General features: G+C 43.3%; 1 protein-coding gene across 23 annotated transcripts in view; it reads left to right on the forward strand.

Moving 5' to 3' along the window:
• The window catches only part of MAP2 (microtubule associated protein 2), a 341589-nt gene that overhangs the window by 236217 nt on the left and 79960 nt on the right, over positions 1-25412 (forward strand). For all 23 annotated transcript variants that reach the window (XM_073306664.1, XM_073306661.1, XM_073306670.1 and 20 more), the window contains one exon: positions 2609-2890. In XM_073306664.1, the coding sequence (XP_073162765.1) occupies positions 2629-2890 (262 nt within the window). In that variant the 5' untranslated portion in view covers positions 2609-2628. The remainder of the gene's footprint in view (positions 1-2608; positions 2891-25412) is intronic.

The raw sequence follows: 25412 nt of genomic DNA on the forward strand, positions 1-25412 counted from the left end.
AAGAAGTGTGTAACTTGAAGGGGAAGGGCCACTTGGAGACAATAGCATTAGGATTGTTGCGCTGTGACTGTAACCATCACCTTTATCAAAATGATGATCAGAAATGCTTCCTCTGCATTTGCTATTGTATTAAACCCCTTTCAGCATGATGATTCTTGGTATTGTCTTCACTTTTGGAGACAATAAACCTCTGGAGTTAGAATGTGATATATGGGCCAGATCCAAAGTCAATGTAAAGACTCTCATTAACTCCCAAGGGCTTTGGTTCTAGTTCTAAATGCCTTGAATGGATGGATGGAAACTTTGAGTCAATATTTCTGTTAGCTTTTTGTTCAGTTTAATAAAGGGACACAGCTGGGTATATACTTTTTTTTTTTTTGACAGAATAGGCTAAATTCTGTCCTCAGATACATGACCCTCCATAGTGAACTTCATTGATTTTTGCAGTGTGTTAATGTGTTATCTCCAGAGGGAAGAATTTGCCCCATGCTCTCATGTTTCTGGAAAGAGCTTTGATCACAAAATGTTTTTAATTTCATAGCATTAAGAGAATTAAAGGCAGATGACTGCCTCAAGTACACGAGGGCACCAACTTGTACTTTCTCTTCCTCAGTTCCACCAATAACATTTCCCAGGCGCTGGTTGACTTGAGATGACGGCATCATGGCTTTCTGGCATTCATTGTGTGAGCTGAAATCTCTTAAACAAGAAACCTAATTGATATGACTTACAATAGAGAATAAAGGAAGAGGAGGAAGCAGTGGTGGTGCTATCCCATTGGGGGCCCTGAGCAGGAATATTTTTGTGGGCTTCCCCACACATACAGTACTAAAACAGGCAAATTCTTATGAAAATAATAATATTAACAGGCAAATTGGGGGCTCCCTTGAGCTGCTCGCGGCCCTAAGCAATTGCTTAGTCTGCGTAGGCCTAGCACTGGCTCTGGGAGAAAGCACAGGGCAAGGACTAGTTAATATAAAACAGTATCATATTTTTGTGGCTGACTGAGATGCATAAGTCCTTCTGTCCACCCCAATGCACCTTGTGATTTTGCTAAGCTTCCCATTTTCACTACAGCAAAAAGAAAATAGGTTCTTTACTCAGTCCAATGTTCCCCAAAGAAGTATGCCATCTAGTATCTAATATACACAATGCTATATTTCTGCAGGTGAGTATATATGTTAGTCACTTTTATATGGGGATTAAATGGAGTGATTGATATTTTTATTGTAAATGAACACTAATATTCTTATTTCAACAGGGTTTTTCATTACAAGAAAAATTAGTCAGTAGCTCAGAAAGTCAATATATGATAAGAGGGCCGGAAATTCTTTGCTGTGTACAAGTTATCAGACAATTTAGCCTTTTGTTCTGTTTGCAAATCAGCTACAAACTGATTCGGATTCCTGTGACTACATTTGTTTATCCTAACTATCTACAGAATAGTTCTGACAAGCAATTCTCAGCCTATCAGTTGTTTGCAAACTCTTTTCTTAGACAGTTCGCTCTTTGTGATTGGCCAACTATGGCTTTGTCTTCACTAATAATAAAAAAAAAAAAAAGTGTGTTCTTTTACATCATAGTGGAGACGCAGCGCAAGTCATTTTTAGCCGTGACATAGCAGATTAGCTCGTCACGTTGAACCCAATGCCCTTCCCACCTGGGGCTGAGCTCAATGAGCTATATCCAGGTAATACCGACTGTGCCTTGTCTCCACTAGGATTGTCCATTAAGCTAGCTAACTCTTAATATAAAGCCACACTTTTTTGTGTGCAGTGAAGACAAAGCCTAAGTCCCATGGTACTTTTTCTGCTCCCTGATGGGATAAATAAAACATTTTAAACAGGAGAATAGCAAATGAGGAGTAGTGATGTGTTATTTGTGTTCATGCTTAAATACCTTTATTCACAAAGGCTTGTATGAAGAGCAGCTATTCCCCAAACATTTATATGAACAAAAGAAATGTGCGTGAATGTTTGCAAATCATGAATAAGAAGGGATCTAAATGTGGCAAAGGCAAAACATAGGTTCAGAATCCAAATGAATATTCATGAATATTGTTTCTGCCATGTCTAGCAGTATATTATAAGCTCTTTGGAGGCAGGGAACATCTTTTTGTTTTAGCTCAGTGGGGTCCTGGTCCATGACTGGAGCTTCTAGGTGTTACTGAAGTACAACTAATAATTAATAATAGTAGCTGTAGCTGAAGAGTCATTATCACATTCTCCTCCTCCATCACCAGGAGATGTCATTGTTTCCATGAGGAATGAGTCATTTGCCATGACTTATATCCAAATGTTTTTGAACTCACTGAACCAAAAACTGATTCCTGAAAGATCTTCCATCAAGAGATCAGTGGCAGAAACCAGCGTAATCCACTGAAGTCAATCTGATTCTGGCCCATAAAGTTTAATAATCTGTTTTAAAGCAGCTCAGTCATGTGCAGAGTGACCTTTGATTTACTTTTAAACCCCTTGCCTGGCAGTGGTTTGGGGTTCCCTGACAATGTAGTTGAGAAATGTGTATGAGCTATGCTAGGGTTGTAAACAATGAGCCAGGGAAACCATTCCCGGATCACTGCTAATCTATTTTACTACTGTAATTACAGGACAGAGAAAGAGAGGGAAAATGGCAGATGATAGGAAGGATGAAGCCAAGGCACCGCACTGGACTTCAAGTCAACTAACAGAGGCTTCTTCACACCCGCATTCCCCTGAAATTAAGGAGCAAGCTGGTGCAGGTGCCGGACTGGTCAGAAGTGCCAACGGATTTCCATACAGAGAGGATGAGGAAGCAGGATATGGTGAACGCGGGCAACAGGGCACATACTCTAGAACCAAAGAGAATGGGATCAATGGAGAGCTATCCACAGGAGACAGAGAAACAGCAGGTGACAGAGCCAGACTCCGGTCCACCCTTCCTTTCTCCTATAATATCTTGCTTTGAGGTCACTTTGGTCTGAAGGTGAACACACTGCGTTTTACCACATGTGCTGTGCGAGCTTTAAGAGAGCAAAGCCATGGTGTTTGCTTTTATAAGTACTTCCTTTATGATCCTTTTAATTCCTCCACTGCAAAAAAAGAGAGTTGTACCATAAAGCTTTCGGTTTTGATGGGGTAGCCCCAACCCTTCATGACACGGATCATGTTTTTTTCATCTGTGTAGGTACCATGCTCAACTCATAGCAGGACCCTGACCCTGATTCAGGACAGCTGGCAATACGCTAATATAAACATTAAATAATATATGACAGTGGGCCTAGTTTCTGACTGGTGAAAGTCAGATGTAACCCCCAAGAAGCTCCTTGGATATTCTGGTGTAGGGGAGATGAGAGTCAGGTCTATTGTAATATCATGAAGCAAAAAAACCCAATCAGTTACTGTGTGATAATGTTCCCCTTTTCCCAGGACAAATCCTGAAGTCTTTTCTCAGGGCCAGATTCTGCTACCATTCCATTGAGTAGTATCTTACTGAAATCAGTGGGATTACTCATAGAGAAAGGTACTACTCACATGAGTAAGGGTGACATATTCTGGCCCTCTGTGTTTTTTCTGACTTTACACAGGCATATCTCCCCTTGCAATCATTGGGAGTTTCACTGGTGTATCAATTGGATAAGGACTTTAGGATTCGGGCTGATGAAAAAAAATCTGATTGTGTCAAAATGAATAAAATATGCAAGACGGGCTTCTTATTTTCGACGCAAACAGCAATCTTTCCTTTGCAAAACTCACAATTTAAGCCCTGAATGCACAATGCAGGGGAAATTTCTCTCTTTTGCAGACACTGCTTCCCTCAGTGCATGCATACATGCATGCTAAGAAGATCATTTTAGCACCATTTACTGGCCGTTGACAGCACTTTATGCCAAACATAATTTCTCAGCAATTGGATAGTTTTAAATCTCCAGACCCCAAAGTAGTTTCGTAAGAGATTGTGCTGGAAATGATAGGTCTGTTAAAAACATATAGATTTAAATGTTGAAAGATTATCCTTGTGGTTAGCAACAACTCAAAAGCCCAGAGATAAAGTAAACCTGATGTGCAAGCAGTAGTGCAGACATGTTCTTGGTTGTCCTTTGGGTAGAAGGATCCCTTTCCCTTCCCAGGTTTCAGAGTAGCAGCCGTACTGTATCTGTAAAAAGAAAAGGAGGACTTGTGGCACCTTAGAGACTAACCAATTTATTAGAGCATAAGCTTTCGTGAGCTACAGCTCATGGTTTGCATCCGATGAAGTGAGCTGTAGCTCATGAAAGCTTATGCTCTAATAAATTTGTTAGTCTCTAAGGTGCCACAAGTCCTCCTTTTCTTTTTCCCTTCCCACTAATCTAACTTCCTTCTATACTTAACCGCAAATAGTCATAGCACTATGTACAGGGCCGGATTTCCAGTTAGGCACAGTAGGCACGTGCCTACGGGTGCTTGCGTTCTACGGGCACCTTACCTCTATAAAACTGTGTGCAACGCAAAGGTCAGCTGTAGGCTGCGGGGGCACCGAAGATGCCATGCCTAGGGTTGCATAAGGTGAAAATCCAGCCCTGTACATAGTGCTTTTTTAATCACCCACATTCTCCCCTCCTTATATTTTATTATTATATTGTATGCTAAGCACTTTATAACAAGTAATAGAGGAAGGATGGTCCAGTAGTTACAGAGCTAGCCTGGGACATAGAATTGTAAAAATGGAGGGCTGGAAGGGACCTCAAAATGTCCTCTACTTCAGCCCCCTGCACTGAGGCAGGTCGATGATCCCTGACAGGTGTTTGTCTAATGTTCTTAAAAACCTCCAGTGATGGGGATTCCACAACCACCCTTGGAAGCCTGTTCCAGAGCTTAACCATCCTTATAGTTGGATAGTTTTTCCTAAGATCTAACCTAACTCTCCCTTGCTGCAAGTTAAGCTGATTATTTGTTCTCCTACCCTTGGTGAACATGGAGAACAATTAATCATCAGCCCCTTATAACAACACTATACCTATTTGAAGGCTGTTCTGAAAGGCTCCCTCAGTCTACTTTTCTGTAGGTTAAACATGCCACATTCTTTCAGCCTTTCCTGATAGGTCATGTTTTCTTGGGAGGTCAGGGTTCAGTTCCCTGCTCTGCCATAAGCTCCCTGTGTGACCTGGGGGAAGTCACTTTGTTTCTCTGGGCCTCAGTTCCCCATCTGTACAATGGGGACAATACCACTGCCCTACCTCACTGGGGAGTTGTAAGGATAAATACGTTGAAAAGCATGAGGCACTGAGATGCTACAGTGATTGGAGCCATATAAGTATCTAAGATAGACCTTATAGTTTAATTGTACAATTTACAGATGGGGGATGAGATGGGACAAGACTCTGGCAGCGCAGATCAGCAAACATCTTGTTAATTACATGATTTCTCTTATAATTTAGGTAACGCTTTCTGAGGCAAGGGGTTGGCCAATAAGGCATTTAAAGTTGAAGCAGGGTAGTCCAATGGCTGGGGCATTAGGTTAGGAGACCTGGGTTCAATTCTTGGCTCTGCCACTGATCTATGTGAGGTTGGATGGGCCACTTTACCCCCCTGCACCTCTATTTACCCTCCCACGCTTTGTCTGTCTACCTACTTACATTGCAAGCTCTTTGAGGCAGGGACTGTCTCTTATTACGTGTATCTACAATTTCTACCACAATGGAGCCCCGATCTCAGTCAGGCCTTCTAGGTACTACTGTAATACAAATAATTAATAATAACCTAAAATACAGTACATTTCTAAGAACTGACAGTTGAAAGTGCACAGGGAGCCAAGGTAAAGTAATATAATTAAACCAAACTGGGGCTTCAAATTTATTTATAGCATTTTTCTCTGGGGCAACCACAGTAACACAAACTAGAAGAAATACTGGCTGTGCTGTCTTCATGCTGTAGTCTATAAGTATAGGACAAAAAAATACCTGAATGGAAGCATAAGTACAAACAGGGCCTTTCTTCTGGTCACTAGATACTTGCCTGATCCTTTCTGATAAGAGCTCAGTTCGGTTTTGAGGTTTTCAGCCTAACTAGGCTCAGCTGCCTCTGATTAACTCAGATGCCAGTAAGAAATTGAGATGTAACCCTTAAAACCCTGTGACGCTACCTGGCACGGTGTGGCCTGCCTCTGCTGTGGCCGTGGAGTCTCCTCCACTCCTGCGCTGCCCCCCATCGCAGAGCTCGTGCTGTAAAACTCAAGGGCTGAGAGGAAGGCCAGCATTAGAGGTAGTCAGCTCAGACAAAGGCATCTCACCCAACTCTGAAACTGAAGGGGGAAGTAACCGTTATCACTGAAGCACGTATAATACCTCACCATAAGTGACATTCTTAGGGTTGCACCATTAACATTTACCGTTGTGTCTCTCTTTTAGCATCTGCCTAAGATTTACTGAGCCTGACCTCAGTTTTGGAATCCTCTGTGTCAGCCTGTTGAAGTGGCTTTGATTAATCTCCGTTGGTATCGTACTGGTAATGGCTGAGTTACAGAGCAGGATCAGTGTCCCCCTTGTAAATGGAAACAAAATCAATGGAGGGGAATTTCAGCGAGGGTACTGCTGCAGGGTAGACTCAGGGCCTGATCTTGCCCCCCAGTGGCATAAGACTGAGTAGGGCAGGATCCAGCTTTAAGATTGTGGAATAGTCCTTAGAAAGTCATTCTTGATGTTGTTTTGTTGTATAAAGTGTAAGGAAGGGCAGTAGCGTAACAGATCCCTTGTATATAAATGTGTCCACTGCAGCCTTCTTTCTTTTCCCCCGTTTAACTACATGTTAAATGGCTCTACAGTATACATTGATACTGTATAGTGCTAATTTTGTAATCAAAAAGTCATGCAATACTAAGCTCCACTGGCGGTCGATATAGCGGGTCTAGTAAAGACTCGCCTAATCAACAGCAGATCGCTCTCCGGTTGACTCCTGTACTCTATCCCTGACGAGAAGAGTAAGGTAAGTCGACGGAGAGTTTCTCCCGTCGCCTCCCCGCAGTAACTCGACCTAAGATATGTCAACACCAGCTACGTTATTCATCTAGCTGGAGTTGCGTAGCGTAGGTCAACTTACTGCAGTAGTGTAGACATAGCCTTAAAAAGTCTATGTATATTACATCTATACAGATACCTTTATGGACCAAATTTGTAATCTAAAGAAAGAATGAAATCAGGCTTGGTTGGCAAGCCTTCTTGTTGAGAGGAGAGATCATGATGATGAGATACTGTGAGAACAGTGCTGTGAAAGTCAGATGTTCTGGCACTCCAAGAGCACCGATTACCCCACTCGTAGCCAGCACAGAGTGCAAGTGTTGGCAGTGATATTGTATGAATTATTTCTGTAAAATGAATGCATTTTTTTATTATCAGTTATTGAGAATAGAATAGATCCAGAGATCCCTGATTTATATATATTCCTGGAACACCCCGAATACTCATATAAATCAGTAAGTGTCTGTGTGTGCCCACATACACACCCACCCCATTAATTTCAATGAATATACTGGGTGCTCCAGGAATACAAGTCCAGAGCTGTCTTTAATTTCAGTGACTATTTTGGGTGCTCCAGGAATACAGGACCAGAACTGTAGCTCTCATGAAGCTAACTGTTGTTATGTGAAGTATGTGTTCTTAAGGGAGTATTTCTGTATAAACTTTATAAATATGTACTTCACTGTTGAGTGGACTGACTTCAGTAGGTTTTGAATCAGTATCTGCACAGTCCTGAATAATCTTGGAGTGTCTTCTCCCAGCATGCTCTTGGCTCATTTTTAATCTGTGATAGTAGCACTTTGGTCATTGAAAAGTCCTGGTCAGGAATTCGGAAGGGATAGCTCCGGAATCTTACCGAAGGCTCACAACACCCTCAGTAGGTTATTCATTCAAAATCCAACACATATGTAACTTGCAAAGGACTTTAAATGATCAGGCTTCTTTAGTATGTTTAAAAGGTAGTTGTTATTGAATTTCTTTTTTATTCGGTAATGTGATGACTAATCTGTCCAATTTATATAACTGGAGGTAAAAATAGCTGGATTCATTGTAAAATCTTTTCCTTGTAAGCCATTTTAATGTGTCATTATGTATAATGACTCAGTTAATTGATCTCTTTCTTCATGATAACCTAAAGTAGGGCTATAACGTAGGGGGTTTGGATTGCTCATGTTGTTACCTGTTGAATTACTTTTTAACAACTTGAGAGAGTTCCCAGAATGACATTTTCAGAGCCACGGGATAGTGGCCTGGGCCAGGGTACTTTGTTGTCTTGTCAATTGATGTCGGAGAAGTAATGGCTGTTTGCCAATGTGCCGAATGCTGGTCCTGCCAGCCTGACAAACGTGGAGTGCTTCACTGATATGCACAACCCCCCAATATTCGGGGAGAGGACAGGCTGCTGAAAAATTACAGCAGAGACCATTGCCCAACAGTGAGACGAGTGACTAGCCCAACCTCCCTCTCCAGAGAATATAAATCCACCAGAGAGGTGTGTGGGAGGGAGTACATGATAGAAGGTTCGGCTCTGCAGTGGGGGGGTATATAGTGTTTTGGTGGGTGATAAGTGGATGGGGGCCCAGAGATTGGTAAAATATGGGCAGTAAGTGACATAGGAGGAGAAGGGGAATGTAGAACGATTAGGGGAAACTGGGGAGGTAACGGGAGGGAGTTTGGAGTGAACTTGGGGCTTGAGCGGAGAGTAAAGCTGAAAGGAAGGAGCCTGGGGTAAGGAAATGGAGAGACAAGCATAAAAGGAAAGGAGAGAGAAAGAGTTTGGTGGCAGAGCGAGGGGGCAAGGAAGAGGCAGAAAACAGTAGAGAAACAGAAGAGACACACGAAAAAGAAGTCGTGACAGTAAAAAGAAAGGGATGAAATAGCAGCTGCCCTGCTAGAAACAATGAGCATCTGCCTCAGGGAAGCTAATTCAGGGCAGTGAGGGGAGAATGGCCTGAAAAGAAACCTGGGGAGAAGCAAGTCCTGTTACCCTCTGAATTCACATACATCCTGATTGGGCTGTTCATTTTATAGAGCGGTTCTTCGTGATCACCGCTGCTTGCTCAGCCAAACTCCATGAAGACATTTAAGAAATGTGTTTACAAAACTCCTCCCTGACCCATTAGTCTGTAAACAGGCATTAACTCTCTCCAGAGAAGCAGCTGGGGATCCTGCACTGAAGGGCCATCCTGGCACGGATACTAAATCTGAGGAACAGAGGCAGTGCGTACCTGCAAGTTGGCTTTGAGACTCTCATTTCCCAAGGAGAGAGACGGTGATCAAGAGCACGCTCACTTTAACCACTTTACCGTATCACACGGACAAAGCCCCCCGATCCATACTAGTGTTTTCCTGCACGCTGCCCTTGGCTACTTAGGCTTCACAGTTCGCAGCTGCTGCCAGGCCTCCTGGCTGAGGAGTCTGGCCAGGGTCCCCGACCCCCACAGAAAGGCACCCGTAGCCTCTTCAGCATTCTAAGGGCCCGCTGCCCCTGGCAGCGAATACACCATGCCAGGAGTCGAAGCTGGGTCTCCCACATGGCAGCACTCTGTTGTTACGTCTACACAGCCCGCAGCAGTGAGCGTCCCAGCCCAGGCAATGGACTCAGTCTCATGGGGCTCACGCTAAAAACAGCTGTGTAGATGCTCGAAAGCTTGTATACGCAGCCACTTTTACGGCTGCCGTGGGCTGTGTAGACATACCCTGTGAGGACACTGAACCACTGGTCTGCCTGGTAATAGGGTACTCCTTGGGTCAGAAAGAATATCACCGCAGTAAAACAAAGTAACATACAGTGTAGGGTTCTCATGTCTGTGTCTGGCCGCTGCACTCCCTCCTTATAAACACTGTAATCTTGCTCCAGGCAATGCTGAGAGACCGCACTGCCAAGCAGAGTCTGAGCCCAGTCAGGTGGAGCAATTGTGCGCAATTGCTTGTGCTGACTCTGCAGCAGGGGGGCGAGATTCAGAGACCTGCTCAAGGTCACTAGCATTTAGTACTCAGCTGGGGCCTGACCCAGCTCCCACTGAAAACCAATGGGGAAACCTTCCATTGACTTTAATGGGAGCTGGACCAAGCCAGCAGCCCCAAAGAGCGCTAAAGCACCCTCTCCCCACTTTGACTCAGGCACGTCTGCAAGCCTGCTTCCAAAAGCTGCTGCATTTGTCAAGCCTGATTGCGAGAGTCTAGGGGCCTCATGAGCACAGTAGGATGTGTATGCCAGCTTCCTTCACAGTGAAATTCCCTCAGACTGGTAATCAATTTGTCCTTGATACATTCATACTTTTTCCCCTCTGATCACTTCCCTAATTTAATCTTCCTTTCTCCTACCCCATCTCTCTCGCACTCTCTGACACGTGCGCACACACACACAGCCCACTGCTGGTACCAATCATGATACTTCCACAGCACCAGCGAGCAAGCAAATGGGGCTTTTGTTGGCATCAGCCTTCTGCCCTCCAGGGGAGCTTGGGCAGTGGGAGTTGATGATTTTGGCAGTCCCGACATTACTGCAGTATTTCTCCTCTTCATTCAGCTATTCACACTGCACCACAGCCCTTGCAGTTTTGAAGCTGACATCGTGTTAATAGAATTAAGACAGCATCTTCAGGCTCCGGCAGGTTGTGTAACATCTGGCATGCGGGGGGAGACCTCCCTGCCTTTTGTTTCAACTGTGCATTTTCAGTTGGAATACATTTAGAACAAAGTACAAGAAATAGGAGAAGCAAATGAAACAGCTGAGAAGAAGGAAAATCAGTGAGATCTAAAGATAAATCTGATTTTTGTGTTTACTCCCTTTCATTCCTTATTTTTAAAAAGCTCAAAGAATACTTCTTATCACTTCATTGCGTAGTCCCACAGGGACGAAGCTTTAATTAAGCATGCCACTCTCTCTCCTTTTTCCCAGGAAATCGTGATAGTAATTACTATACACCATGCATCGTGCTTGCTGATAGACACTAGCAAACATACATTGCATTTCACAGATCTGAAATTCATGCATTGCTTGTTAGAAGTAACATGAATCTCATTCTCTGTGACATCTTGTCTGAATACATCAGACACGATCAAATTATGTTGTTGGAGAAGGCATAGACAGAAGCTTTAGAGTGCAAGCTCTTTGGGGCATTCCTTGGGAAATACTTTTCACCATTCTCTGTTAAGACTCTTGTATAGCTCCTCCTCAGTGGTTCATTTGGAGGGGACTGGGAATGAGGCCAGGGTAATTCTCCCTCTCACCTTCTAAAATAGCTGTCCCCTGACTCTGTTTGTTTAATAACTGCTGCAAATGCATTTGCCCTTGCCTCGGTCTTTTTCTGTGGCTTACATGATCATTTGCTAAGTTTGGTAAGATGTTCAATTTAGTTCAATCTTCACCCATGTTTAGTTTTCCCCCTCCCTTTGAGGAATTTCATAAATCAGTCACTGTCTCTTTGGGGAGCTGTATTTTAACTCTTTGCCGCCCCTTTTCATTACATCCTGCAGTTTTTAAGATCATATCTCTTCTCTGAGCTGACAAGGCTGTCATGCTGCCCTGGATGCTGACTCTTCGTCTGCTTCAATGTATAGAAAAGCGGTGAGGCAGATTTTCAAAAGTCCTCAGCCAGACTTTTAGAAGGGTCTTTTCAGCTTCCATCTAGGCACCTACATGAAATGTCCAGATTTGCGAAAGAGCTCAGCACCCAATAGCACCTATTGAGAGCAGCAAGAGCCGCTGTATGATGAATGCCTTTGAAAATCTGTCTACTTGTTTAGGTTACTAAATGGGAGCTGAGCTCTTTGGAAAATCTGGCCCCAATGTAGGTACTGAGGCTTCTGAAAAGTCTGTCCAAGAACGCCCAAGGGAAGGATTTTCAAAAGCTCCTAAGTGACTTAGGAGCACAAATACTTTTATGGCTGGGATTTCCAAAGATGCCTGAGGGAGTTAGGCACCTATTGAAATTCGCCTGTCAATCATCTAACGCTATAAAACTCCTTTTAAAATTTCAGTCTGTGCTTCTAATCACTCGGGCACTTTTGACAATCCCATCCTACGCCACCCTTCGTATAATAACTCCATGGAAGTGACAGTCACATACATCAGGGTTGAATCTGGCTGGAAGAGACAATGAATGAGTTGTATTGGTTAAATAAATAAATAAATTGGCCCCATTTATTATTTTAATTAGTTGTAATATTTTCTTTCTTATCATAATAAGAGAACCAGGAATAAATAGCTAAGATTCTTTCAGGATGGAGATGTGAGCTGAATACAACTCTGTAGTCATGGCAACAAGAGGGCTAACTTGTTGCAGTTGATATTCCCAGATAACATCATAAGTAATGGCATTGGGAAGCCCATTGATAGAACACCTGGAATAGCAAGGCTGACATCTGGATGAAACATCTTTGACAACATATCATTCCAACCACACTCTTAATACATGATATATCCTAAAACCTGTATTCACAGAAACAGCCTTTTAAAAAATTCTAACGATGCTCTTATCATTCTGATATAGCCAGCTTCTACTGTGAGGATGTGAAATTGACAGATCACTGCTGCTTTTGATTCTGTGCTTCATCCTTCACTTCTTGCGTGAAGAAGGAGTATCCTGTCAATTAAAAGACATGCAACAAAGAGGCAGACCCTGGCTATATTCACTACTGTGGGCTGATTTATTTATTGTTGATAATCCCCATCCTCCCTCCTTGGACAGAACTTTGCCTTCCAGTGTTACTGCCTCTGTCCCTCATTAGTGCCTGGTCTAGATGGAGTTTTGACACTCTCCCCTCATTCTTTGCAATAGGCCAATCTGCTTCCGCCATTACTAGAGTATCAGAAGTAGTATGATTAATATTACAGTAATGTCTTGAGGCTTTAATCAAGATCAGGGCTCATTGTGCTCGGAGCTGTACAAACACATAGCAACAGATGGTCCCTGCCCTGAAGAGTTTAATCTAAGTAGACAAGGCCCACAAAGGCTGGGAGGGGATACGGCGGCACAGAGAGGTGAAGTCACTTGCCCAAGCTCACACAGCAGGACTGGCAGAGCCAGAAATAGATTCCAGGCTCCCAGCACCCCATTTGCTGGGTCACACTGCCCCTCCACAAGAGGTGTGTCTCTATCTCTGTCTCTTGCAACTGTCTTGCTCATCCTCCAGGCCAACAGCAGTGCTCCTTAGCAGTGCCAAGAGCATTTGTACTGTGAATGGCTATGTGTCTCCCTCCTCAAACCCCTCTGCTTGCCATCTGAGCTCAAAGGACCGAGGAGCAAGAGAGCTGACGGTGCTCTGACTCAGCATCTCCTGTGAATGGCGTGCTGCCACGTCTCTTCGCTGATTCTTCACTTGCATAAAGAAGGCTGAGAATTTTATAATGATTATTTTTAAGCTGTATCACAGCAGCAGCCAGGGCTTAGTGCAGTTGGCCTAGTCAGAGATGCCCTTTGTGCTACCTGCCCCAAAACACTTAGGAAAATGCCATCTCCCACCCTGAAGTTGCAGTCTAAGTTAGGGCAATATACACAACACCAGGAGGGGAAGGGGAAAGGGCACAAGGATACCAGAAATTAGAAAAAGTAATTATATAAACCAGCCAGGGCCCTGGTTCAGGAAAGCAACCCTATTCCGGAAGGGCACGTAAGCATGTGCTCAGCTTTAACTATGTGGTTAAGTCCTTTTGGAGTCAAACTTAAGCAGGTGTTTAAATGCCCTTCCTGAATCAGGGGCCATGTGCATAAGTGGATGGGGAACAAAATGTCATCTGAGCCTGTTATGGCCATTTTAGCTTATTTAGCATTCGCAACATGCCGCTGAGAGAAGCTGAGGCTGGAGCAACTTGTCAGTTCTCCATCAGACGTTGCTAAATTGATGGCTGCCGGTGGCTCCAAATGACACAGCTGACTCAATCAGGAAAGACAGCCATCATGACGCACCCTCGCTCCCACTGTACCAAGGGCAGTGTCTCTTCTGTTTCTCTCATTCAAGCAGAACGAAACCTGTTTGCTTGGCAGCATGGCAAAAACGCAGGCGTGCATTACAATGTTCAGCAGGGAGGGATGGTGGCAAGGGGTCGTTAGATTATCATTAAACTTCATTATCATCTTGGGCCATACTAGGGTATAATCTCCCATCCAAGTGCAGATCTGAGGCCAGAGGATTTGGCTAACAGTCAATTAAACAAACATAAAGCTTTGCTTTTCAGTGGTTCTGACAGTCCTTGTAATCTGAGTTCAAATACCTAGGTGGGTGAAATTTTGCAGGTTTTCCGTTGACTCCTTCCAAAGAGGCAGGCAAATTCATCCCTGGAGTAACTCCACTGGCTGCAATGGCTGACTGTGCCCCACGAGGATTCGGTGTATATTGCTTGCCTCATTTTAAAGTTTCCATGTCCTTTGCTAGCAGCCTCAGGCAGTTATGAGCTTTGTGGTCCCTGAGGATCCTAGTGTGGGGAAGCTCTGCCAATGTTTACCGCTGCCCCTGTGCTAGTCATTAACCGAGTCACCTATATTCATTTTAAATCACTTTCTCTCATTTTCCTTTTATGGTATCTAATGTCTGTGGTTTGGATGCACTATTAATTCACTGCTAACCACAGTCGCAAACGCAAATTCAGGGCACCGTGTCTTAGACCAGCCTCTCTCCAGCACAGCCAGCCGCACATACTCCTCCTTTCCCCATCCCAGATACGTATGTAGTTAAATGTAGGTACACCATGGCATGCAAGATTAAATATATGCCTATTCATACAAAGCAAGAGATGCTCCCTAATCTCCCAAGCAAAGAGGGCTGCCATCAAACCGTTTAAAAAATAACAAGTCACATAAACAAGCTGCTGTTGCATCTAAGAATGCCGGGAGGTGCAGATTTTCTTTTCCACGTTGCCATGCCAACATCTCAGTGCGCTGTCTGAGATTTCTTTTTAAGCTCTGCTGAGAGCAAGTGTGTAGTCTGGGAGCTTATTTAGCATTCAGAAGTAGACCCGCTGCAAGCTGAACAGCCTCTCCACAAAGGTTCTGAGCTAGATTCAGACTGTCTGACAAAGGAAGTAAGAATCTTTTTAGACGTTTGCTTCTCAAGGTTAGGGGAGTCAGAGTAGATAGGGAGAGAGATTTGGTAAGCATGGCCATTGACTCCCTGTGTGACCTTGGGCAAGTCACTTAAACCTCTCTGTGCTTTGGTTTCCCATCTGTAAAATGGTAACAAAGGCATTTTCCTCTCAGAGTTGTTATGAGGCTAGGTTAGCTGTGTTTGTAAAGCACATTCAGATCGGGCACTGCAGAAATGCAAAGTCTCGATTTATTTATTATTGTTCCATTCAATGCATTGCATAGAATATGCCAAAAGAACTGTCAGGTGCAAGGAATTGTTTGTTGACGTGCACAAAATCAAGACACCAGGCCACAATTATGTAGATCAGATTGTGTGAATGAACCTCCTCCTATCTTTGGAAACACACTTAGTGAAAACTTTAAAGCTATCTGCTGTGCAGAGAGTAGGGAAAGTGAGAATGGGATATCATTGTCTCTAAGAAAGAAAACCTGATAGCTGCTTTCAGAAAATCATTTTAACTTGGCACCGAGTAGATTCAGTACTTTACAGAAATCAATTTCACTCAGCGCCAGGATATATTTTAGCGGGGTGAGAGGAGGCAACGGGTCACATTTCATTCCTTGAGACTAATTCATGCCAGTACATGATCAGTTTGGTGCAGTTTTCAGGTACAGTGCTGTCTAAAGTGTTGATAAAACTAACTTCACGCTCCTGCTCCCATACAGTGCATGCTTCTAAATAGACAGAAACATTAATAAAGAACAGCAATTTCTGCTGCCTAAACCATGGAGAGGTGCTGGTAGAGCTGATGTATCGAAACTGATTTCATTAGTGCAACGGGTGTGTTAGACTGCATGCTAGAGAAGGGGCTGGTTCAGCTACAATTATTGCATAATGTCAGTGTTGAACTCAGTGCAATGGTGCCCATGCTGACTGCTGGTCAGCTGTAATGTTAGGAGAAACCAGGCAGGAGAAACTGTTCTGATCTGTCTATTATCTTGGTACAATCCCCCCTTTTTATTTAAATATACATTGATATTTTAGTTGATTATCATCTCAGTCCCTCACTCTTTTCTTTTCCTCTCAGTTTTCTTTCCTTCTCACTTATCACCTGTTACTGCTCCCCCCCTTTGTATCCTTGGGCTTTCATAGCTCTTCCTCTCTTTTTCATCCCTTTTCCCCTCTATTATCAACATTCAGAATGTCCCTCTAGGTCAACATCTCCCACTGCTCACAATTAACCAAATCCTGGTCCGAATAGATTCCACCGGACAGAGCCCTCCTAGGCACTGTGGAGATAGAAGCTAGTGCAAATCCTGGGTGTATGGAGAAACCGATTCTGCCTGAGAGGCATGAAGAGTTGCTTAGAGTTGGCACCAAGGAGTGTGGTTGCATGTGTTTCTTGCACATGGAATAGATGCAGATCTCCTTCTTGCCCCATCCACACTGGACCTGATTCTCTTCAGGATCAATCAACTGCCTGTGAAGCTGGTTACTTCCTGTCTGAGGCTTATATGCTACAGACTACAAGATTAAACAAGCTCAGAATTTGACCCAATGTTGCTTTTATTATTGCCTTGGCATATAGTTTTAAATCAAAGAAATTGGCTGATAACCCATTTCCCCTTCATTTGCCATACAGGATGCTCTTTATTGAATCAGGATCATAAATTCTCTCTCATGGTCCCATTACATCTGTTTTAATCTTCTCTGATCCTTTTTTATGTAGGGGTGGGCGTTGATTGTAGTAAGGCCGGGGGTGGGAAACGGCATTGTAAACAGTCAGGGATCAATCTGGGTCAGGGATAATGACCTAGCCGGGAAAACTGCTTAATAAGTCCAGTCTCGTGTGGACAGTGCCAGCACATAGAGACAGTACAGAAAACATGAGCAGGACAGAAACCTCAAAAGGGAGATGAATTGCTCTAGAACATACTCAACTCCTTGCAACTTCGGATTCTTCCATGGGATTCAAATAAGTTGTATGCAAAATTCTGATGGAATCTACTCTACTGAATCTACCCTCTGTGCATGCGTATAAATATGCAACATCATTCCTTGCAATCAGTAAGAGAAGGACGTCTGCCTTGATGCAGTCAGGGTAGTACTTTGGGAATTAATGCTCAGAGCTGATTAGCTGTGCAGCTGGTGCTGCATTGCAGGGCTAGTTGCTTAAGCAGTGTCTGACTGGTAGTGTGAGCCTTAAGGGAAAAGGGCATTTTACTACTGCATTTACAATTACCGTACCTCTAATGGGAAGTATCAGAATTATGCTGCATTGACAGAAAATGATTTTCAGTCACTGAAACAAGGATAACAGTAAACCCCATGTGCTGGGTGTTAATGTCAATGTTACCTTTTAACCTAAATGCAAGATGGTTTGTGTGACATTCTTTTATATTTTTTTAAAAGATTGCAGGAAACAACATGAAATGTAATTAAATTATCTATGCAAGATAGTGAAATGGAGCTTTAAGGGTCAAATAATCTGCTCAGGTAAATGGCTGCAAGTCTAGTGACTTCAATGGCAGTTCATCCATTTGCATCCGCAGAGCGTTTGGCCCTAGAAAGCTATTTAAATAAATTAAAATGCACTGAGGATCAGAAAAGTAAGTGTAAAAACAAGATGTTGGTTTCCCATATTTAATCTCCCTCAATGGATCAAATATCAAATTCTGTATTGGATTTGCTGTTATGAAGTCAAAGCATTTTTTCCTTTGTGATTACTGAAGGCTGGTCTTTATATAGAAAAACATAGCTGTCTTCTTATATATTAATGACACCTTTAGCTGGTGTAAATCAACATAGTTCTACTGAAGTCCATGGAGTTGTGCTGATTTGCGCTTGCTGAGGGTCTGGCCCAAAGTGTTTTTAGTATCACACTTCAGCTGGAAATTGTGTTGATGATGCATCAGACAGAATAGCATACCGCTTGTTTTCCCTGCATCTATATTGGCTCTGGAATGCTGGCGATAGTAAAAATGTCGTTACAGACAGTAAACGTAAGAAAATATGACTCAGAAGGCACAGGGAGCAAAATACGTACAGTAATGAGCAGCCATTTTTAAAGCATCACTTGATTTAACTTTTATTTGACCTTTGTGTTTTAAGGAGATGGTAAAGGAACTAACCCTGTGATGGTCTGTTCTGAAGCCAATAGACAGTGTTCTGGGGGCATTTGATTAATGAACATACATTGTGTGTGTTTGGGGAGATGGGAGGCGTGGTTAATTAAAGCTTTCAAGATGGTTCCTGGCACACAGGATGAGTGGTCTTTTGTGTATTTGGCCACTTGTGTGCCTTGAGATTTGGAGTTTCTGTTGTACAATCTTAAAATAACTGTTTAAGAGTCTGACATGGATCAGGGAAGCACACAGTAAGGGCAGCGAAGCTGAAACACATATTAAGGAGAGCCAATAAAAGGTGACGGAACAAACCCAGGAGAACTGTGATCACAGGGAAATCAAGCTGAACGAGCGGGCAACTCACTTGAGAGCAGAACTGGAGACCTAGAATTGAAGACATATAACTGGTGAGAAAGAAAGGGAGATTCTGATATAGGAGCTGGGATGAACTAAACAATAGAACAAAAGAGAGGAAGTGGAGCCAGGACATATATAAGAGAGAGAAAGGGAAGAAGTGGCTGGTGAAAGGCAGACACTGGGAAAGAAGATAGGGTGTGGGGGATGGAGAGGTAGGCAGGAACAGACTAAAGAGGAATGTGACTTCAGGAAAGGAGATCAGTAGACCAGGAGATGAATCCAGCAAGAGAGACAGTCAGAAAGTCCGAGACTTTGCGGAGACTGGAGGAGATTTTACCAGAATGATTAATTAGGTTTTTAGGCATTGATCCTACAAATGAAGATTATTGAGATCATAAAGAGAGAAAGTTAGGGTCAAGATTCTTTCTTCAGAGAATCAAAGTCTGTCATCCTTAGGAAGTAAACTTCAAGGCATCCAATAAAACCCCTTGATACTTTCACCAAAGTCAATTGCAAAATATTTAATTTATCGATAAGGGCCGAGAACTCGGAAGAGCAGCATAATTCATGTCAACAGCTCCATCAAATGCAAGACACAATATCATCCTTTTATAAATGCTATATTGTATGAAAATTGTTACATTGTTACATCAATGTCTAAACCGCGTGATAGGCAGTATCCCACACAGTCTAACCTAAAAGGGCTGGTTTGCTGCCCAGGTTCATCTTGCAAATACAGTCAAAAGCCTTGGGGAAGTCATCCAGTGCCTCCCAGTAAATACTGTAAAATAAAACATAGGGTGCAAAAAAGATTCAGCATTGCCCTGCACCTTGTGCCATCAAATACTCCAGTGTAAAATGTAACCAAAATCAGGATGGTAGCACCTAGTTTGCATTCCATTTGCACTGTTATAAGTGACTATTGCAAGGGCTGAACAAGGGTGGATTTGGTTTATAATGTCAGATATACCATCCCAGTAGAGCTATGAAGATTTGTGGCATTGCAGAATCACAATTTTGAGTGTTCCAACGGAGAGGCATTTGTGTTACCTAAATAATCCTGTTTTGCTTGTTGGTTATACGGTTTTGAGAGCTAAATTAGTCATTCAAATTTGTTAGTCTCTAAGGTGCCACAAGTACTCCTTTTCTTTTTGCGAATACAGACTAACACGGCTGCTACTCTGAAACCTGTCATTCAAGTTTGTTTTTCGCCATTGTGAATGATGCAATCTTAAATAACTGTTAAAGTGTTGATAATTGAGGGGAGGTGTGTTGTGGTGCTGTTTATTAAAAAATAAAAGTTCTGGTTTAGGAGGCTAACTTGAAACCCTACATTCCCATTATTTGCCTTTCACATCCGCCTGTCAATTATTGTGGATGTTACTGACATCAAAATCAAGGACCTACTTATAGGGAAATGTCTGATTTTGTGTTGTATGAGTAATTTGTACTCTTTTTGAATGCTACTCTAGATTTGTTATTTCCATATAACATCAGAACAAAGGGGCGTATTCTCCGTTGGTGTATATAGCTCCAGTGACTTCCCCAGAGCTATCCCCATTCTACACCAGCTGAGAATGTGGCCCATTGTTTTAAAAAAGTAGAAGCAAAAAGGCATTCTTCATCACCAGGTCGGGGAGAAAACTCTTCCAGCAATAGGACTCAAATAAACCATGTCATTCTAGGATTTTTTTCACAAGCACATTACAGGGGTGTTTCTTTTGTGTGCTTGTCTGGTTGTTTGTTTTTATGAGTCCTGGACTGGAAGTCAGGAGGCCTGTGTTTTATTCCTGGATCTGCCATTGAGTCTCTAAGTTAGGCAAGTCACTCACTGTAAAATTTTCAGAAATGGCCACTGGTTTCAAATGCCTTGATTTTTGGGCGCTCAGCTTGAGACACTTTGTGGCATGGCCTTCAGAGACGCGGAGCGCCTGACCTGCTGATTCCATTGCCTCCGCTTTGAGCGCTGGGTACTCAGCACTAATGAAAATCAGCCCCAAGTGTGTCTCTCAGAAACTGAGGTGCCCAGAATCAGTGGCCTCTTTTGTCCTTAATCTTTCTGCGCCTCTGTTCCCTTACCTGTAAAATTGGGGTGGTATTTCTTACCTGTTTTTGTGATCTCTGGATGAAAAGGGCTAAGTATTAGACACCCAGAGACAAAAGATAAATGGGTAAAACTGCTCTTTACACTATCTTAACTTTCCTTTTGCTAGCCTGTGGCATGACTGGTGAATTCTTAATTTCAGTGTTTAATTCTCTCCTTCCTGTCTGTGGCATTTTTTTTTTCCTGATGTCTTTCCTCTGCTGGAGGAGTTGATAGGCTTTCCCTTTTTTCTCTAGAGCAGGACATCATAAGACAAATAGCTAATTCCAAATACAATCACTTGTTTTTGAGGGGGAAAATAGCTTTTAAAATTAATGAGCTGGTAAAACACTTGTGCTAAAATCAGTCCTTTTGGGCAAGGCTTGGAGCAGTGCTGCTGAAGAGAGAATGCGTGTGACGGTGGCTTCCTGAAGACCAGGAGGTTAGAGGTAGAAGGACTGCAACTGAAAGGAGAGTCCCTTATTCAGAATTCCAGCAGTGCAGTTAGTCTGTGAGGTTTTATGAGTGTTGCTTTTTAATCTGAAGATACAGGGATGCTGAATTCCCTACAGGACAAAGTCAGTTGTCATAGGAACTGAGCACAGTTGCAGAGATTACTGGAGGAGTGAGACTGCGGGCACTGCAAAGCCGGAGGAGGAGGAGGAGGGGGATTACATCCCATGATGAGCACCCTCTCACTAAACCCATTTACTCTGGATTATCACAGGGGAGTAAAAAAAACAAGGTGTCTGGAGTCCGATATTTATCCACAGCACACGCTATACAGAATGCAGCCTTTCCCACATCACCCCACTGATATGTCTAACCACTTAGCTCAATGGCCCACCCCTCTGGGAAGGAGAGGCTAGTTCAGACTATACACCTGGTCAGTTCTTGGCTGCTCTGGTGAGATTGCAGCCAGGGATGCATATAAGCATATAGTGTTTATCATGATGTGGACACTTGACCAGTTGGGAATAGACTGAGGCAGACCCCCAGTTTATTTGTCACAGGCCACCAAACAACCATCAGATGGTAATCGCCTTCAATCACCACCATCTGGGTCAAGATTAAATCAGTGAGTTAAAGGTGAAAGGCTCAGTAACCTATTTCCATTCCCCTGATCCATCCTGTTTCCTGGTCTGTTGCCTCAATGTGTTTGAAGCCTCAAGGATGTTTGAATGCCATGTTGTATTTTTCACATATTACAGGGTCACTTGGTGGAGTTGCAATAACTTATTTTGTAGCCATCAGCTAGCAGGTGAAAAAATGGGGCCAGATCCTTAACTGGTTAGATCGGCATCGCAACCATCAAGTCAGCAGAGCTAGGCTACTTCACAGCAGCTGAGATCTGGCCTGTGATTCCTATTTACTGTCTGTAAATGCTCCTACCAAAAAAATCTTTGAGTGAAATCCTGATCTTTTTTCACTGTTTGCTCAGTCTTTACTCAGGCAAAACTCCCATTGACTTCAGAGGGAGCTCAGCCTGAGTAAAGACTTCAGGCTTCGGCCCTGGGTGAATGTCTAGTAACAAACAGAATAGCTCTCTGGTCTTTCGGCCTTCACTGTGAATTGCAATACAGCAAAAAAGGAATTCCACAGGCCCCATTTACATTTCAAATTAGTCATAGACAGCAAATAGTAACTTTTGTTCTTTCCTTGTTCAAGGAATTTATTTAGGATGTTTGCATGGCTGAGAACTGCAAACTACTCAGTGCCTTCATTGTTGACTTATTTCCACCTTGGCAGCAATTAGCCTTGGTTACCTAGGAAACTGTTCTGCACCCTATTGAGATTCTTGACAGGAGCTTTCTGTCTGAAATTGTTTTGTTTTCTCCGTTTCACAAGCACACATACAGCTGATTTCTTCACCATGCCTTTCTTGTGTTTGCCTAAAATTTTGCAAAATTATGGGGGGAGGGGTTGTTATTTCATTCTTTGTAACTCTTTGCATCTTTCCATAACCCTGTTTTAGTTTCCGATTGCAAATTATCAGCAGGAATTCTCCTTCACTTTAATCCAAATCACTGTTAATTTCTTGTTGGTGGCATTGTGAATGCATATGCTATCTGACATAGGCCTCTCTCTCTTTCCGTAGAAGACAAATTTCTTTCCTAACCTTCCTTCCTAACATCCCTCTCTTCCTAGAGCATTCATTGTGCCTTGCAGCAGATTAAATTTATACTTCTGCGTGTACCATAAATAGGTCATATATGTATAGAAGCTACATGGAATAGTCCACTGGTACTGCAAGCTCAAGATCCATTTTCATCATACTAGTATAAGATAAACTTGTTGATAGAAAGCGTAACCAGAGACGGTCCTTCTCTTATATAAGGAGCCTAAGACTGCACACTGATGGCATTAGAGTGATCTGAAACACTACTTGTGCATGGGAAGATCCACCTCTTAGCATCTGTGCTACATCCCTGCTTTAAGACAGTCTCTTGGAGGAACGCTTTCAGTGTCCCAGACCCCCAAGGGGTCTCACTCTTCCTTCAGGGTAGGCCACGTGCAGGGGTGCTGTAACAATATATATCATGGGGATGCTGAAAGCCATTGAACCAAACTGTAAACCCTGTCTATGATGGAAACGCCAGGCCCCTGAGACTAGGACGCTCACCTCGGAACCGCCCTATACGGACTTTTACAAAGACAAGGTCCAGCTGCAGCCACTCCTGGCTTTCCTTCCCAAGGTGGTCTCACAATTTCATGTGGGCCAGGACATTTACTTACCTGTCTTTTTTCCAAAGCTGCATAAGTCAGAGGAAGAGTGTAGGTTGCATTCCCGAGATGTCAGGAGGGCGCTAACCTTCTACATCGACAGGACCAAGCCATTCCACAAGTCGATGTAGTTGTTCGGTGCGGTGGCCGACAGGAAGAAAGGTCATCCAATGTCCACTCAAAGAATATCTTCTTGGATCGCTGGCTGCATTTGCTGCTGCTATGATCAGGCAAAGGTGTCCCCTCTGGTGATTGTAACCACTTACTCAACCAGGGTGCAACCCTCTTCAGCAGCTTTCCCAGCGCAGGTGCCTATCCAGGACCTCTATAAGGCGGCCACCTGGTCATCCATCCACATGTTTACGTCCCATTACGTACTTACCCAGCAGTCATGGGACAATGCTGGCTTTGGTAGAGCAGTACTGCAAGTCGCTAGACTGTGAACTCCGCACCCGCCTCCGAGGATACTGCTTGTGAGTCACCTAGAATGGAATCGACATGAACAAGCACTGAAAGAAGAAAAAACGGTTACCTACCTTTTTGTCACTGTTGTTCTTTGAGAGGTGTTGCTCACGTCCATTCCATTACCCGCCCTCCTGCCTCTCTGTCAGAGTTGCTAGCAAGAAGGAACTGAGAGGGCGTAGGGTCGGCGGTGCCTAACATACCAGCACATGAGCGTGGCACTCAAGGGAGCGCCACAACCGACCCTACGGAAATGCTAAGGCAGAAATCTCTGACGACTGTGCATGTGGGTGCTCACACACCTAGAATGGAATGAACATGAGCAACACATCATCTCAAAGAACAGTTCCGAAAAGGTAGGTAACCGTTTTTTTCTAGCCCAGCAGCACAGATCCCTGACTCGGTTGAGCTTTAGTTTTGTTTTGAATGAATGTAGTGCTCCTGAGACACACCAGCACAGGAGACTGGAGTTCTGTGTTTTCTATCTAGAGAGCAACTACAACATCAGCAGCAGCAGCCGTGCAGACTTCCTCACGGTGACCTGGCAATATGCGTCAACCTGTATGTGAAGTGACAACTCGGAGGGTGAGAAGGAAGTTCAGTCCTCATGCCTATTAGTTCTTGGCCTCTCTGCTGAGACTGTCAGTTGTCAAGGTGGTTTTTAAAGAGCCATCAAACGGTAATTCATAATGTTGTATATTCACTATTGAGTCCATGATGGAGGGCTATGTATTAACCGATGATACTGAGGTAATGCTATCGCAGTCCCTGTCTTCTGTACCAGCCAGGATCCATTTAGCTGTTTCATCTCTTCCTTAGCTAAATATATTCTGGACCCGATCCTCAGCTGGTGTACACCAGTCTAGCTGCATTGACTTCTTCTCAGTGCTTTTTTCTTTAGTGAGCCCATTGTATCTGTTGACATGTTCTCAACATTCAAACATAGCAAGTCTACAAAGAGAAATTCTTAATCAACATCCCATCAGCATGAGCATCCCTCCCCCTAATAAAAAAAAAAGGGAAATGGCTGATTGAGAGGAAAACATTCTGAAGTGTGTGTGTTTTTGCTGTTCCATTCAAGTAAAGTCACACACAAAGCTGGAATCTGTAGTGCCTTCGAGAAACTCATGTTCTGCGTCACTCGGTACCTGTTGCTGTCATTTCAATGTCAAAAAGTAGAGGAAGACAGTGTGTTTCTAGTTAAACAGGTGGGGGAAAAATATCTGAAGAAACAAAAGCTCTAACAGAAGCAAAGCTTCCATGATGCCTGGCATCCTGGCGGGAAGTATGGACTCTTCTTTGTTGTTGATATTTATCATTCATCTTCCTTGAACTTCAACCGAACCATAAGGAAACGATGAATAGCCTCAATAGCTACGCTCCAAGTATCTGACTTACCCACTGGATCTGCTATTTATAGGGTCCATTAGTACAAAAGTGTCTGTCCTTTTCCAGCAGTCATTAACAGCAAAAACACGGTTCCTGTTGAACTGCCTGTACCTCCCATGTCACCAAAAATATCCATCAGTAAAGTGCTGTGAAGTGAACCTTGATAAAATCCTCGGAGGCAATTTATATAGTTTATTTATTTATTTATTTGGGGAAAGTCTGAAATTAAGCTTCCATTATTCAGCAGAGCAGTCTCTCCCTCTCTCTCTCT

The sequence above is a fragment of the Lepidochelys kempii genome, chromosome 11 (assembly GCF_965140265.1).
Source record: "Lepidochelys kempii isolate rLepKem1 chromosome 11, rLepKem1.hap2, whole genome shotgun sequence".
In the NCBI taxonomy this organism is placed as follows: domain Eukaryota; kingdom Metazoa; phylum Chordata; order Testudines; family Cheloniidae; genus Lepidochelys; species Lepidochelys kempii.